At 38.5% G+C, this 14,363-nt stretch overlaps 1 protein-coding gene across 18 annotated transcripts in view; it reads right to left on the bottom strand.

The window, feature by feature from the left end:
• CUL2 (cullin 2) overlaps nucleotides 1-14,363 on the bottom strand; it is a 53,097-nt gene that overhangs the window by 24,834 nt on the left and 13,900 nt on the right. For 8 of the 18 annotated variants that reach the window (XM_075082450.1, XM_075082455.1, XM_075082451.1 and 5 more), the window contains 3 exons: nucleotides 9,777-9,882; nucleotides 5,100-5,182; nucleotides 2,234-2,320 (listed from right to left, as the gene is read on the bottom strand). The exons of 2 other annotated variants lie outside the window; for them this stretch is intronic. In XM_075082450.1, coding sequence (XP_074938551.1) covers nucleotides 2,234-2,320; nucleotides 5,100-5,182; nucleotides 9,777-9,882 — 276 coding nt within the window. The remainder of the gene's footprint in view (nucleotides 1-2,233; nucleotides 2,321-5,099; nucleotides 5,183-9,776; nucleotides 9,883-14,363) is intronic. 8 more of the 18 variants (XM_075082463.1, XM_075082459.1, XM_075082458.1 and 5 more) reach the window with 1 other exon arrangement.

Here is a 14,363-nt window from a genome sequence, read left to right as displayed (position 1 = left end):
TTGGAATTGATAAAAACTCCAGAGGACGCCCATGAGCTTGGCACATTTACCAGGACAGCTACACCAGCTGTCATCGTATTATAAACACCAGACCATATTGGTATGTTCACAACACTGTGAATTAGGTGTACTGTTTTTAAGTATTACTGTGTCCTAAGATCTGTAAACTTAAGCTCATGATGGATGGAAAGAACTAGCTCTGTAACAGATTACGAGCAGTCACTGTACGGTTTATGCAGCTTGGTCACCCGTTACAAATGAGCTGACCTAATGGGTAGCTGCTCCAGTAGTGATGGTCTGACTTTTTTTTTCCCCCCTGGGGAACACAAATGTGTCCTCTGGCAATGGTGGCTGAAGCAATAGAATAAATTGGGGTTTGGGTACATGTAATCACACCCTGCGTTCTTGCATATGTTGGGTCTCATTATATGATGGCAGAGGCAGCAGCATGTCACAGAAGGGAAGAGGTATAACAGCAGACCAGGACCTGGATGGAGCTCCATCCCGGAGGGGCCCAGGAGTACAGTGAGCTGCAGGATGCGTGCAGCCTGTGAACACAGCATGATGTCACGGGGCGCGGGAAGCTACATAACTAAAAGTTAAGCATATTACAAAGCAGGACTCTTGTCAAGAGACAGTCCAGTTGGGAGCATGCAGGGTTCTGGGCCTGCACAGATACTGGTGACACAAACACAAGAAGCATTACTGTAATAACAGGTAAAGACACAGCGCCCCTCTATTCGGTTCACAGGCCACTTCACAGACCTCAGCCCACACAGGTGCTGAAGGAGAGGGGCAGCAAAGGTCAGGCCCAGGGGGTTGGAAGGTCAATGTATCATTAGGAAAAAGCTGTAAAAGCACAGGAGGCTGATGCTCCATGGAAGAGCTGCAAGGGAGGAGACAGGCTTTTGAAGCAGAAGCCAGAGGGCATGAAGGCGATGGATAAAAGGAACACGACAGGGAACAGACCTTGCCTGCCTTTTGGGTCGCTGGTATTACACAACAAAGAAAAAGAGATTAATTACATTTCTAAATATGGAGGTAGTGAGAATGCAGTTGCCAATCAAACGACAAGTTTGGAACAAGTGCCAGGATCATGTAAGCTTTTTTTTTTTTTTAAACAGATGTCCACACTCCCCATTCCCCCCTGAATTTTTAGTTGCTTAACATAGGTTTCCTCAGTGAGTGAGTATTATAGATTTACAGCAAAGCTGTCATGTAATTTATTGACAGAACTGCATTATGAACTTCATCGTGAACCTATCTGAAAAGCTATTTCCAAGATAAACAGCATATGTCACAAGAGTATCATTCTTTCCACTTTGGCAGCATCTTCAGGTTTTTATTTACACCAATGGCTCTCTGCTCCCAAAAACTTGTAACGCAAATGGCTAGTTTCAACAAAATTTGACAGAAGCTTCAAGGATGATTTTCATAGAAGTTGTAGTAGTAAGAACATCCACCAAACTAAAATGAGAGGAATTGGTGACCCCACTAAGGTGGAAGTCTATTAAGTGTATGTTTGCCTTCTTGGCAGTAGTCAGCAAGCAGTACGGATGCATACAGCTACAGAGCAGCTGCCACACAGTTTGAAGCAGGGATGGCATAGGACAGCCTGGGAGGGTAGAAGGGAATGATGCTGTTTTGTGGGGAATCTGGACAAAAAGATAAAGCACTAGAAATATAAGCTCCACTAATTCGGATGATGGTGAGATCCTTCTTTTCAAAAGAAAGGGAGAAAACTACAAAACACAAGCTCAAGGAAGTTGAGCTCCAGCTTGTTCCTATCTTAAGACTAAAGCTAACAGTAGAAGTTTAACATGTATCGGACAGTGTACTCATATAGCCCCACAGAACATATTTAAAGCTTAAAGTACAACCATAAATACTGTATTCATTAAAAGAAGATTCCATCATTCAAAAGAAGTGCTCTGCTGTGTCAGACAAACAGCCTATCAAGACCAATTACTACAGAATTCACTGTGAACTAGAAGAGCCTGTTTCAAACACTTTTTTAAAAAAGTTAACAATTTCCAATAGCTTTCCTTTCAAACAAATGGTATAAATAACGTATCAGCTTACACAGGAATAGGTTCAGTTAGAAAGTGTTAGTGATCTTTAGTAGAGAAGCCTCTCCTGGTTAGTCTGTACTAATCACACTATCATTTGAGATAGCACCTGAATAATTTCCAAATTATTTCTGTTTAAGAATTTCATAGATGAATTTTCTCACAATTCGAGATCTTGACGGCTTCCTGTTGTGTTGAAACAAAAATGCATAAGTTGATATTCAGCTTGCCTTGTAGGAGGAGTGCTTGGGCTAGAGGGAGGGGGAAGAAATTGTGTTATATTCAGAACTCTATATTAAGAGGAGTGCAGTCACACAAGACAGGCTTAAGCGATTTAACAATTCTCTGCTGTTCAAGGGGGCTAATCCTGCTCCCTTTTTCTCAGGCACAGGCCTCTGTATCTCTCTTGCATTGCTTTGGCACTCATCCAATTCTTTGCTGAACTGACTTAATCAGGCCAGTCTGGAGAAGTATTACCCAAGATGGTTTTCTGTCATATTAGTGGTTGAGTTGGTTCACTAAGGCACTCGACGAACACCAAATTCAGCACAAGAAAGGTAGTAGAGCACAGCCTGCTCCTTTCTGGCATCAGTAGATTCTTAGGTCAGTTTAGCCATCTTGTTCAGCTGAACCATAAGTCACTACTTGTATTTCTTTATTTTCATGTGCCAAAAAATTTATTGTTAATTTTAATGTATAGTGTATTGCACAAGTTTATAGCTTCTGAAAAGTAGATTTTAGATCTCCTCAAGATTTTAGTCAGAAGTCTTTTCAGAATTCTAGTTAAATACGTTGATAAAATAAAACCCAAAAGCAAAATCTGTGGCTCTGTTCCCCCTACCTTTTTCAGTACAGTAATAAACATACTTCTATATGCAACCAGTTGACTACAATGTTGGTTATCAACTCCGCATTTTGTTGTATATGGTGCAAAATCTTCTTGTTATAAGAAGTTCTACTGTCCAATCTATTGAAATTTAAGGTTTTCTGTAAAGCATTTTAATACATTGAACCATGCACACTCTTAAGCACTACACTTCGGTCATCTAATCGAGAGGTTTAAGTATATACATGTATTAGTAATTGTATTAAAATTTTTAGGTAATAATCTTCTCATGTATATCCTTGCACCTCTGATAGATGTATCATATTGATATCCTGTTCTTCAAAGACACTGTTTAATCTCTGAATTGCTGAATGGAATGCTAAAAGACATTTAACAGGCATTTGCAAAGTCTTTAAAATTGCCTCTTACAAACTGTATTGACCACTGGAACCATAGTGAAGAACAGCAACAAGCCTATAATTACACACGAAGGCCATCCTCAGAATACCCACATTTCATGATACCAGGAAGAACAGCTATAAGAAGTTCTTCTATAGTTTTATATGATATGCTGGTCACAAAGCAGCTAGAACAAACTTAATATGAATTGTTAGATGTATATTTTGAGAGAGAGTTGAATTATCTTTTTTGAGATCCCACAGAAGAATCCTTAACAATGGGGGGGGAGGGGAGCAGCGGAATCCAGACCCAACCATTACAGACGATGACTCAAATTTTATTTAAAACTTTCCAAACAGTTTAATAAAAAATAACATCAACTCGTTACAGTCTCAGTATCTAATGTCCCACAGAACCAGTGAGTCTTGGTCTAAATACCCTTGTGATGTCTCTAGTCAGCCTCAAGGTAAATATATCCCATTACTTTTAAGAGGCATCAGATGTCTGGTGAAAAAGGTTTTAAACACACATTTCCACTCCCACCCACCAACGAAATATACAGATTGACTAAAACAAGTCTTCAGTGTCACTGTGCTTGATGTAACAAAGAATTTTCTCCACCAAGAATTAGGGAATCTTCATTTAGTAAAAATAAATTGTTGTAGTAAACATATGTATAAAGCAGTATTAACACTGGTTACAAAGGAAGCATGGTTCAACAACTGAAAGCAAATAAATACCTCCTGGCTTCAGAAATACCATCTGACGGGGACATCATATCAGTTACTTAGTAGTCAAAAATTTAATTCAAGAAGAAAAAATAAAGTTACAATATTAAAATCTTTTTTTAACGCCTTACAAATACAGCTTTTTTTCTGACCAAGTGCATGTCCAAGGAACCTCAATCAGCCAAACTACCTCACCCTTTCAGTTTAACTACACTAGCCTGGTCACCCAATTCAGGCACACAATCACTTAAAAAACCTCCAGTCATTAGGCAACTCCAGAGCTACCCTAAACAGTAGTGGAAGTGTAGAAACTGATGGAACTTACTACAGACCTTGTGTGTAGTTGTATATTTCAACATTTCTGTTTACTCATAAATAAAAAAATCCTTTAGTAATTAAATAGTATAAAGGTTTTAAATCAAAACTTAGAAAGCCCCAAGCCCTGTAACTACCAGGGTCTTTGTTTAAAAGTAACAAAGATGATCAGAAATAAATTTCCTCAAAGTGCAAAAAAATCCCCAAAACTATTTCCTTTTCATACAAGTAAAGCACCGAGAATGTTAAGCGAAGTCAGTCGTCTGAAGAACAGAAACCCAGATGCTTAGCGTTACTGGCAGATGAGCAAGAATTGTTCTGGGTCCCATGCAAAGCAATATAACTTTTCTGGCTTCAGCAAATCCTTGTGTAAGTCCAGGTCCTTACGATTACCAACAGAACAGAAGCCATAAGCAGTCAGCATCAGGTGGAGAAAAAAGGCAAAAAGCGTCCTATGAGACCTGGAAAATTACCCTAACTACTCCTCAATCCCATTGATAAGAAAGGTTGCTGAAACAGAAAAGATCACTACCCTCGGATTACAGTGAATTAACTATTTTCTTTTCTCTCTTTTTCTCCACATACAAACCACAAATATGTAGCTACAATAAGAAAAGCTGATAGAACATCATCATGAGGTAAGAAGCTACCTTCAAAAAAAGAAAACATAACAGAAATTGGTCAAAGTCCCCAGACTTTTCAAAGTAAAAAAGTACAATACCCCCACATTGTGTAAAAGCAAAAAAATAATCAAGCACTCACTTTTTTATTTCTCGGAGGAGCATCCGAATAAGGATGGCCTGCAGTGGCTCAATCATTAATTTTCTCCACATATCAAGAGCTAGCTGTCAGGATACAACACAAGTTTACATCAATAAAAAAAATACAAAAAACCCCAAAACAAAACCAAAGATTTTAAAAACTGTTAGATACTCTCTTCGTTCTCCTTCTAAAATTCTTCTGTTTGCCCCCCGCCCCCCCATTTGTCAATATATTATCATTTTTCTTCTACAACATCTGACTGCATTCAGATGAAAATCACACATATCTGTACACTAGCAGTGTCAGACACATAATTTCTAGTCAGGAAGCGTCTGAATGCATGCTTCCCAGTCTGCATGCTTCCTACATATCTAATAGGACTGATTTATTCCTTGGTTTCACTCCATCAAGGATTCTCACATGCATATAAGGACCCTAAGCAAGTTGGTTACAAGGGCAAGTTTTGGGCATACATATACACAAAACATTTGCACAGTCATAGGTAAGTAATACGCCTTTCTGTATGAAGTGTTTGAATGTGTGCAGACACTGATATTTCTAAAAATGATTGCAAAATAAGCCTCAGCTGACAAAAGGGAATGTCTCTTGGCCAATCTGTGAGATCAGAGCTTGCATCTCTTGTGGGTGAAGTAATTGCTCCCAAGACATACCATTCTTAAAAACACAACTGCAATTGTTTGAATGAGTTTTTACATGTCAGTCAAAATCAGATTTAAAGCCCAAAGGGCATGATGTGATCCCTCATATGGGGGGAATACACATCTGAGACCTCTAAAAACACCCACCAGTGAGCAGTACACTGGGAAAAAATGAAATACCCAAAATCAGTGAGGGCAGAGGGAATATTACTGCTAAGAAATCTCTGACACAACTAACAGGACCTTAGCTGTAAAAATTAAACTATTGATCAGGTGTGTCTTAACTGAAAGTAGGGATCTAGTTATTGACTAGGTATCCAATCTGATCCACTTTGTCAAATAAATCTTCCTTTCAAAGAGCAGACAAATGAACTCGCTCTGTCTGTCAGAGCTATCCAGCACCCATGCTGTAATACAGGTACAGAAGTCTGGGAGGTAAAGCTGACCCCACTGCATCATAACCAGATTCAAAGAAGAGGTAAAGGTTTGCTTAGAAATCAAAAGTCAGCTAGTGTTTTGAAATCGAAGTTGTCTTAGAAGTGATTTTCACTGTCTTGTGGAGAGCAACTGTAGAACAGAGGAAAACAGTTTCCCTAAGACATCAGGAACTCAACATTCTCTGCTGGATCAAAGAAGCTAGCTCTGGGGAAAGAAAAAAAAAAAAAAAAAAGGACTGACACATTTTGTCACTATGAGGTGAAGGGGATGACCTCAGGTAACTCACGATTCTGCAACGTGGTCTCTGAAATGCAGTCTCTAATATGGTCCCTCTCACATATGATCTATCGATCTGAAACAGCTTCAAGTTGCCTGTTGGAATTTTCTTGTCAAATAAACTACAGACAGGTCAATCCAGCAACTTGATGTATTAGCTCAAGAGACTTTTTTCTCCTTGACGAGTGGGATTGATCTTTCTTCTCCACCCAGACTGACAATACAGAATATGGCAGTTTCTTCCATTTTCCAGAATCTGTTGCCCCACAATAGGTGAAAAACCCAGGAGGCACATCTAGCTAAGATCATCTTTGAGCTCAGGGCTTCCACAGAGTCTGAAACTGGTGATAGGAGCTCAGCTCAGAAGAGCAGTATCCCTCACCACGCATTCATAACATATGGCCAAAAAAAACCAAACCACCATCTCTTGCAAGCACTGGCAGACTATTTTCATCAACTGATCTCATCCTGTATTTTTCCTAGTACAACAATTACTGAATGTCTGGAACGCTTATCAGTATGCTAAACTGCTTGAAGCCATGCCCATACACATCACATATGCACCTCCAGTCTCTTGTATGTACCTACTCTTACACACCCCAGAAGAATTCAGCAAGCATGTACTCGTTTAAGATTACTGAAAAGCTCCCAAAGTTTCATTAGCACATGGGAGCGATGCTGAGACAGAAACTTTAGTACATAAGGGAGTACAGTTCTGCTTCTATGAATTCTAAATACTGGGCATTATTTCTGTAATTTCATGCTGAGACTGAAGAGAACTATATTTAAAGTAAGTGTGTTTGCTCTTGGGTAGGTAAAGGACAGATCATCTCAGTCATCCAAAAGGGATAAATGATAATTCCTTCGACTCTAAAGTGATAAACTGAGATAAGAACTTTTGTCAATCCAAAGAATAAAAAAATCCTAAACGGGAACCATAACAAGAGAGAAAATGCTTTCAAAACAAAGACTTGGTAAGTTTGGTGAATGCCTTGCATGTCAAGAAATGTGAACTAATTTTATTTCTCGGGCAACAAATTCACCAAAACCAGTGCAAAACTACTCGAGTCTTGGAGACTTGAGTTTCCATTCTTTCTAAGGGCAAAGTAGTAACTGCTATAAACCTACACCAGTAATGAACAGAGATAAACTTTACTGCCTCAAGATCCAAAATTTACCTCCTGCTACTACAGACTACATAGACGTTATTTGGTAAAGCGAAATGGAAGCAGTCTTGGGGATTAAGATGATCAGAAACTCATTAGTAGAATTCCAGACATCATCATCCAGAACATCTTTGTCAAAAAACAAAGGCTGCCAGCTAGAGTTTAAGAAGCTTGACACTCCACATAAGCTGCCCAAATAATAAATTAGGGATGTACCATCCTACGAAGAACTGCCTGGGAAGCTTGAAGCAAAGTGTGCTTCATTGTCCTTCCACTCCATTAATGATTCCATAAACAAAAGGAAAACTGAATACTCAAAAAAAGCTGAATTATCAGGTCTGCTGTTCTTCTCCGGTAAACATATCCTAGGGCAGAAAGCTATGGACAAAAGTTGCCCCTACCACCCTTTAGGTGATACCTCAGAAAGGAGTAGCACACTGAACTGGGGAGAATTCATTAATGTAACAGCATCACCCAGCCCCGGGAAAAAGCCCGGAACTATTCCCAGCCCCCAAAGCAGCTGAACTAACAGTCATTTACACAGAGCTAAGGACTACCTCTGACAATCATGGGAACACACTCGGGTAAATATCAGCCTGAGGAAGGAGTGACATTTACACCGTTTTGAAGACACCACAGACACAGTGCAACAATATCTACTTCTAAGCTCTGTTAAGCCTTTACAGATGCCACTGATTAGCAAGCCTTGCAGACAGCACAGCACAGAAGAAGAATTTCCTTTCCCAAATTGCCTTGACTTAAAATATATTGTGTTTCTGGCGTTTTTTTCAGCCCACCCACAACCTGTCAGAGGATTAACAATTTCAACTGGCAAACTGGCAGTGCTGTCTTCATCAGCTGGGTAGCTGGGTCAGAAGCACAGATGATGTTTCTTCCTGCATCACAATCTCTCCTTACTCTTAACTAAAGGCAGCAGAGATCTACTTAAAACAACGAAATCCAAGAGCTAGAACAGTAACTGCTGACAAGTCAAGTTCAGACATTAAGGGGGGGGGGGGGTGGGGGGAAGCACCAAAAAACCAACCAACCACCAAATGAATTTTCTCTAGCTTTCCAAACCAAAAGAGAAGAACTATTTGCTTCCCTTTTAAAGAAAAAGGCAAATGTAGAGAGGAAAGGAAAAAACAATACACCACTACACATGACAGAATAAAATGAATTCTTAAGCTAGCAGTGTGTATACATACAGACAACAAAGCAAACAGATACACAGACAAGAATTCAAATGAAAAGTTTCTATTCAACTGTATTCAGCATTGTGTTTTTGTTCCGATTCACCCTGAAAGGGTGTTTTCAGAATCTTTTTAAAGGCATACTGAAACACTTTGTCTTGAAAAATTTGAAAGTTTTGTTTTGGTTTTTTTTTTAACAGTAAAATTGTCTTTCACTTTCATGTATTTCATGGTAACAGCAGCCATAAAGTGACAGAAATTACGTATACTTCTGAGATACCACCCTGTGCACTTCAGCAATGCACAACATAGTCCTGCTACTAACAGTTTTTTTTAATTTTATATTTAAAAATTAGCCTCAGCCTCTCTAATTTACATTGCTGTTAACACCCTTGTTTGCCCCAAGTTACTTTTTTTTAAACGATAAGCTGTCCCTACATGATACTTTTGTGCACAGAATGCCTAGTTTTTCTAAAATCTGTGTTGCTATGATAGAAGCACAAAACAGCTTGCATTAGAAAATAAACTGCAGAAGACTAATCTCAAAAAAAGCTGTTACACTTTGTGACATCAAGAAATAGAAGCCTAAAAGTAGTATTTCAAGGGTTCAAAAACCGAAAGTATTACTACTTTAAAATATTTTCTAGATAGTAGTGTCACTTAAACACCAAAGTTGTTTTTTTCAAAGTGGTACTTATTATCACATTTTAAGCTGAAGTTCTCCAATAGTTTTCATATTTGCTTATTTTTTCCCCCTAGGTCACTATATTTTTCTACAACAAAACTGTAGTCTCATTTTACAAAGGGTTAAGTGCTTGCATCTTCAGCCGTATTTAACTATTCAGACTCTGAGACACAGAAAAGTCAAAATTTAGAAGGACAAAGCTGAACTTGTAGTGCTTCTGAACATAGTTTACATCCACTCCCACTTCCAGAGATACCTACCTCTCCTATTTCCATCAATGGTTCATTCATATCCACCCCTCCATACCCATACTGAAGATCAGCTTCAGTCAATTTGTTCTTCTTAATAAACTGTGTGTTGAGGTACCTAATGAAATAAAGATATTCTAATCAAAACGGGCAAAGTTGTATTTTTTTAAATAAATTTGGAATTATAGAATGTCTTCTACATCATGAAAGATAACCTCTTTTAACCAATGCCATTGCTATCTGTAAGAAATTCTTAAAATACCAATTACTTCAATTTGAAAGATCTTACAACATATTAAAACAGTACAGTGTTAATAACAGATATCAAACAGTGGCCTGATATATCACTGTCAGCATTTTCTTGGTGTGCAATATACTTAGGTAAGAACCCAACTTTTCAACATACATTGCCATATTACTCATACATGTACATGCTAAATAACTGCTAAATTCTGAGCATTTGACTAGTATTAGAATGATAATGATTTAGTTTTAATGATAGAAAAATGCCCCTGAGTATCAGGTATTTTTAAGTAAATGTATTTTCTTCTACCTGTACTGTTTATTATTTTGCATTTCTCTCAAAGTAAAACATCAAAAAAAGCGTCAACTTTTACAGGGCCAATTTTTGTCAGTTATGATCCCTTACTTAGGCCATGGTAACTAGCAAACAGCTATATTACAAATTTTAAAGATAAGACAAGAATTTGCAGAAATTATTTTAACAGTTAAAGAAGAAATGTTATAAATGCCTTTTTTCATTTTAGCATTTAGTATGGTTTCTGAGCAAGACTTGATAAAACATCCCTCAATTCTCAGTATTCCCTTAAAAGAAACACAGTAACATTTTTAAACTGAACCATTCTTCTCTTTCACAGATAACTGAAAAAAATTTCTACTACCTTCCATTACTACACTTATATTTGTTATGTTACTGCTTACATGAGGTAACTGAGAATTTTTTTTTTTTTAATTCTGATCCAACTAGCAGTTTTGACGCGACCAGTTTCAGACACTGAAGAGAGACAGATCGCTGAAGCACTTTAAGAGATTCAGGCTTGAGGGACTGCACCAGACTAGGGATGTCTGAACACTTTGGACAAGGAAAGAAGAAAAGGAGAAACACACTTGGAAACCTATGAACTTGAAAGAATTTAGGACAGAGTCCAAAGAAGGAAGATGTGATAGTGCAGCGTCAACAATACAGTGGCCTAACCTACTTTCAGACTCCAGTGTCTTACAGAATACTGTAAACTGCTCTGCTACCATGAAGAACCATCATAAACTCTAAATGCAAGTCTATAGAAGGCTACAGGCCCGCCATTTCATATAAAACTCGTGTGGGCATCCAGAATAGTTGAAACACAGGCCTTACACAGGCATGCTCCTTGGTGATGTTTCCTCTCTCCACCACATGAACGAAGGCAGCAGCTGCCGTTCTGCTTTTTCCTGTTAAGCTTGCTAAAAAGAACAGCCCTACGCTCTCCTCATTCACACCCTCTCCCTCCTATCAGTACAAGCCCTCCCAGCAAATCCAGATGGGGCAACTGATCTACATTAACACTAACGCAGCCACAAGTAAAACAAGTTCAACCTATATCAGGTACCCCTGGAAAGACCTACCTGATTCAAGCAAAAAGTGGTGGCAAGAAGCAGGCAGGCAGAACCACTCATGGCAAGAACTTCACCGCAGTCTGCCTCAGAACCAAATCCAAATTTGCTCACATTTCCTCTCCCCTTCCCTTACTTTTACCATCAACTTCCAGAACCAAGTACAACCATAAGCAAGTAACTGCAAAGGACATGCAAATGCAAACAGTATAATCTCAAATCAACTTCTCCACTGATGTCATAAACCATTTTTCACCTTGACTACTTCAAATACTTCATCTGTATTTCTTACTTTTAGAAGGCAATCCATAAGGTTCATCTGTAACTTACTGGGGAGACAAGGATTAGGCATGAATTGATGATACCAGAAATTACCCACAGACTCTTGCTACTATTGAGATAAAACTTTCAGGTGAAAATTTTAACTACCTGATCCCACAGCCCAGGGCCAATTACTTGAGAGTGCACCTTTGCAGGGTTATGGCTTAATGTCTGATGAAGAAAATGGCAAACAAGATGAGAAAACCGAGTATTTTTCCCTTCATGGCACTAGCAAAGCAATATACCTTTTGGCACCCAAACTTCAGAACACACCCACCAAGCTTCCACTCCAGAAAGAGGCTAAAAAGTTTGAAATTTAGAAGAGTGTTACAAGACTCATTCAAAACAAATACCTAATTCACAGTGGAATACTGAATGACAGTGTTCCATCTAAATTAGCAATATCAGGAAAACGTCTGGTATGTGAATATTTTTGTGGGCAAGTTTTTCAGATAAAGAGGACTTGGTAATTCAGCAAAATAAGAGGACAAGTTTTTTTTACAAGAAGCTTAGCAAAAGAAATTGCACAAACTAATTTAACAATTAGAAAGGTAGCTAATTATTGGGGCAGGTTACCTGGTAACTTTCATGTATTTGGTACTTTCAGATCAACCAAGAACAATAACTACAGATTTCTATTCTAGACACAGTGACCACATTCTCAAAGAAATGCTTCCACATCTCAATAGCCACGGTGTCCTTGGGGCAACAGACTTTGCAATGCCTTGCAAGAAGGATTAGACGTGTATTTTTTTCTTTCAATGTTTTATTTGGTTTTAGTAGTTTGAATTACGTACTCCTGGATAAGGAACAGATATTACTGTTGACAAAACAGACACTGTGAAACTTAGCTTGAATGTAATAAACCTAATAGTGTACCTGTCTCAAGTCAGCTCCTGGTTATTTTCTTATGTTCTCCACAATAACCCCGAAAGAATTTACTTCCTTTAAGTCTTTGTCCATCCATGATATGACACCACAAAACACAGGTGATTACATATATTTCTAAAAGTATACTTTATTTAAGCAGAAAGGGTAGACACCCTCTATTCAGATTTCTTCCTCCTCTGAAAGCTCTCCAAAGAGAAAGAAGAAACTTTTGAGTAACCACTCTTCCCCCCCTCCGCTCCAAACACACAGTCAGACTGCTACACTGATCCCCAAAATGGCATGCTAGTCGAGCAGAACAGCATACAGTTCTGCTAGAACTGTGTAAACCTGACCAAGTGCTGAGGAAATTGCTTTCAGAAGTTTGCACTGAGGGTATCCTGCTAAAGATTATCACAGGTCACCACATGCAGTCATGGACAGAGAAATGGGTAAAGATCCTACGTGGCAATTATCATTCACTCTTCTGATGTATAGGGGGCAATTAAAAGAAAACCAAACGACATAACTTATTAGCTAGAACTAATTATTACAGTTACTTTTCAGAAGCATTCAGGCTGTTTTTCAATATTTTCTTCAACTTGCACAATTAAATTGCTTTGCAAGCTACAGAATGTGAATGCAGCCACATCACAAAGTTATAAATGGGTATGTTACTGTATAATAGGAATTAGCAGCTGTATTAACATCTTCAATAATTTCCATGTGCATTCATATGGTCAGCGGTGCTAGATCTATCCAGGGACCAGTTACGAACAGTGTTTGTCATAGGTGGATACTAAGTTAGCAGTTTGTCTTGCGGAGCCGACAGTGAACCAACCACCTCCTTTGGCTGCATTAGCAAGAGTATAACCGGGAAGTCAAGGGAGGTGATTGCTCCCTCAGCACTTCTGAGGACAGACCTGAAACGTTATGACCAGTTTTGAGTACCCAACTATAACAAATCTGGACAAATGGAAGAGCACAGAGAAAGCTCACTGAAATAGCCAGGGAGCAGAGCATGAGAACTGCGTAAGTTGGAGATAAACTCTACACTCAGAGAAGCACAGAGAAAAAACAAGAAGCAACGGACACAAGTTGCAGCACGACAAATTCCAGACATACAGGAAAATTTTTTAGAGTGAGAATAATCAAGCACTAAATCAGACTGCGCCTAAAGGTTGCAAAATCTCTGTCCTTGAAGGAGCTCAGATTTTGACTCAACAAAACCTTAAGCACCCTGGTTTAACTTTGAAGCTAGTCCTGCTCTGAGCATAAGGTTGAAATGGATGACCTTTCAGAGGTTTGTTCACACCTTTTTTTTTTTAATGTTTCAATGAAAACATGCAATGGTGACTTCACAAGAGCAGTACTAAAGGCAGCAGAACCATGGTGCACAAAGCAGAAGCTGCACTACATGTGTTTAGTTTTCAGGATTTTATTATGAGCAGATTTTAAAACTTTAGCTGTTTTTGTTTGTTTGTAAAAATAATTTCAATTAATTTCAATTTGCTGGATAAGAAAACCCTGCAGTTACTTGAAAAAAAGCTACGCAAAACAGATTTTTTACAAGTACGATTACCTACCAAAACACTTCCAGCACCAAGACCTTGATAAGCCCCAATATCCAGCATTATTTTTACGTTTATCATCAGAACTAACAAAAACAACTGAAGAAGTTGATTTAACATCAACCATACCTTATTCCACCAGTTTTATCATCTTGGTTCAGTCAAGCATGTACAGGGATTTTAGTTTTCAAACTGAATCCAAATTTGTTTTCCTACCAAAATGCACCTG

This window comes from Phalacrocorax aristotelis, chromosome 2 (genome assembly GCF_949628215.1).
Source record: "Phalacrocorax aristotelis chromosome 2, bGulAri2.1, whole genome shotgun sequence".
NCBI classification, from domain to species: domain Eukaryota; kingdom Metazoa; phylum Chordata; class Aves; order Suliformes; family Phalacrocoracidae; genus Phalacrocorax; species Phalacrocorax aristotelis.
This window is presented reverse-complemented; position numbering and strand designations above follow the sequence as displayed.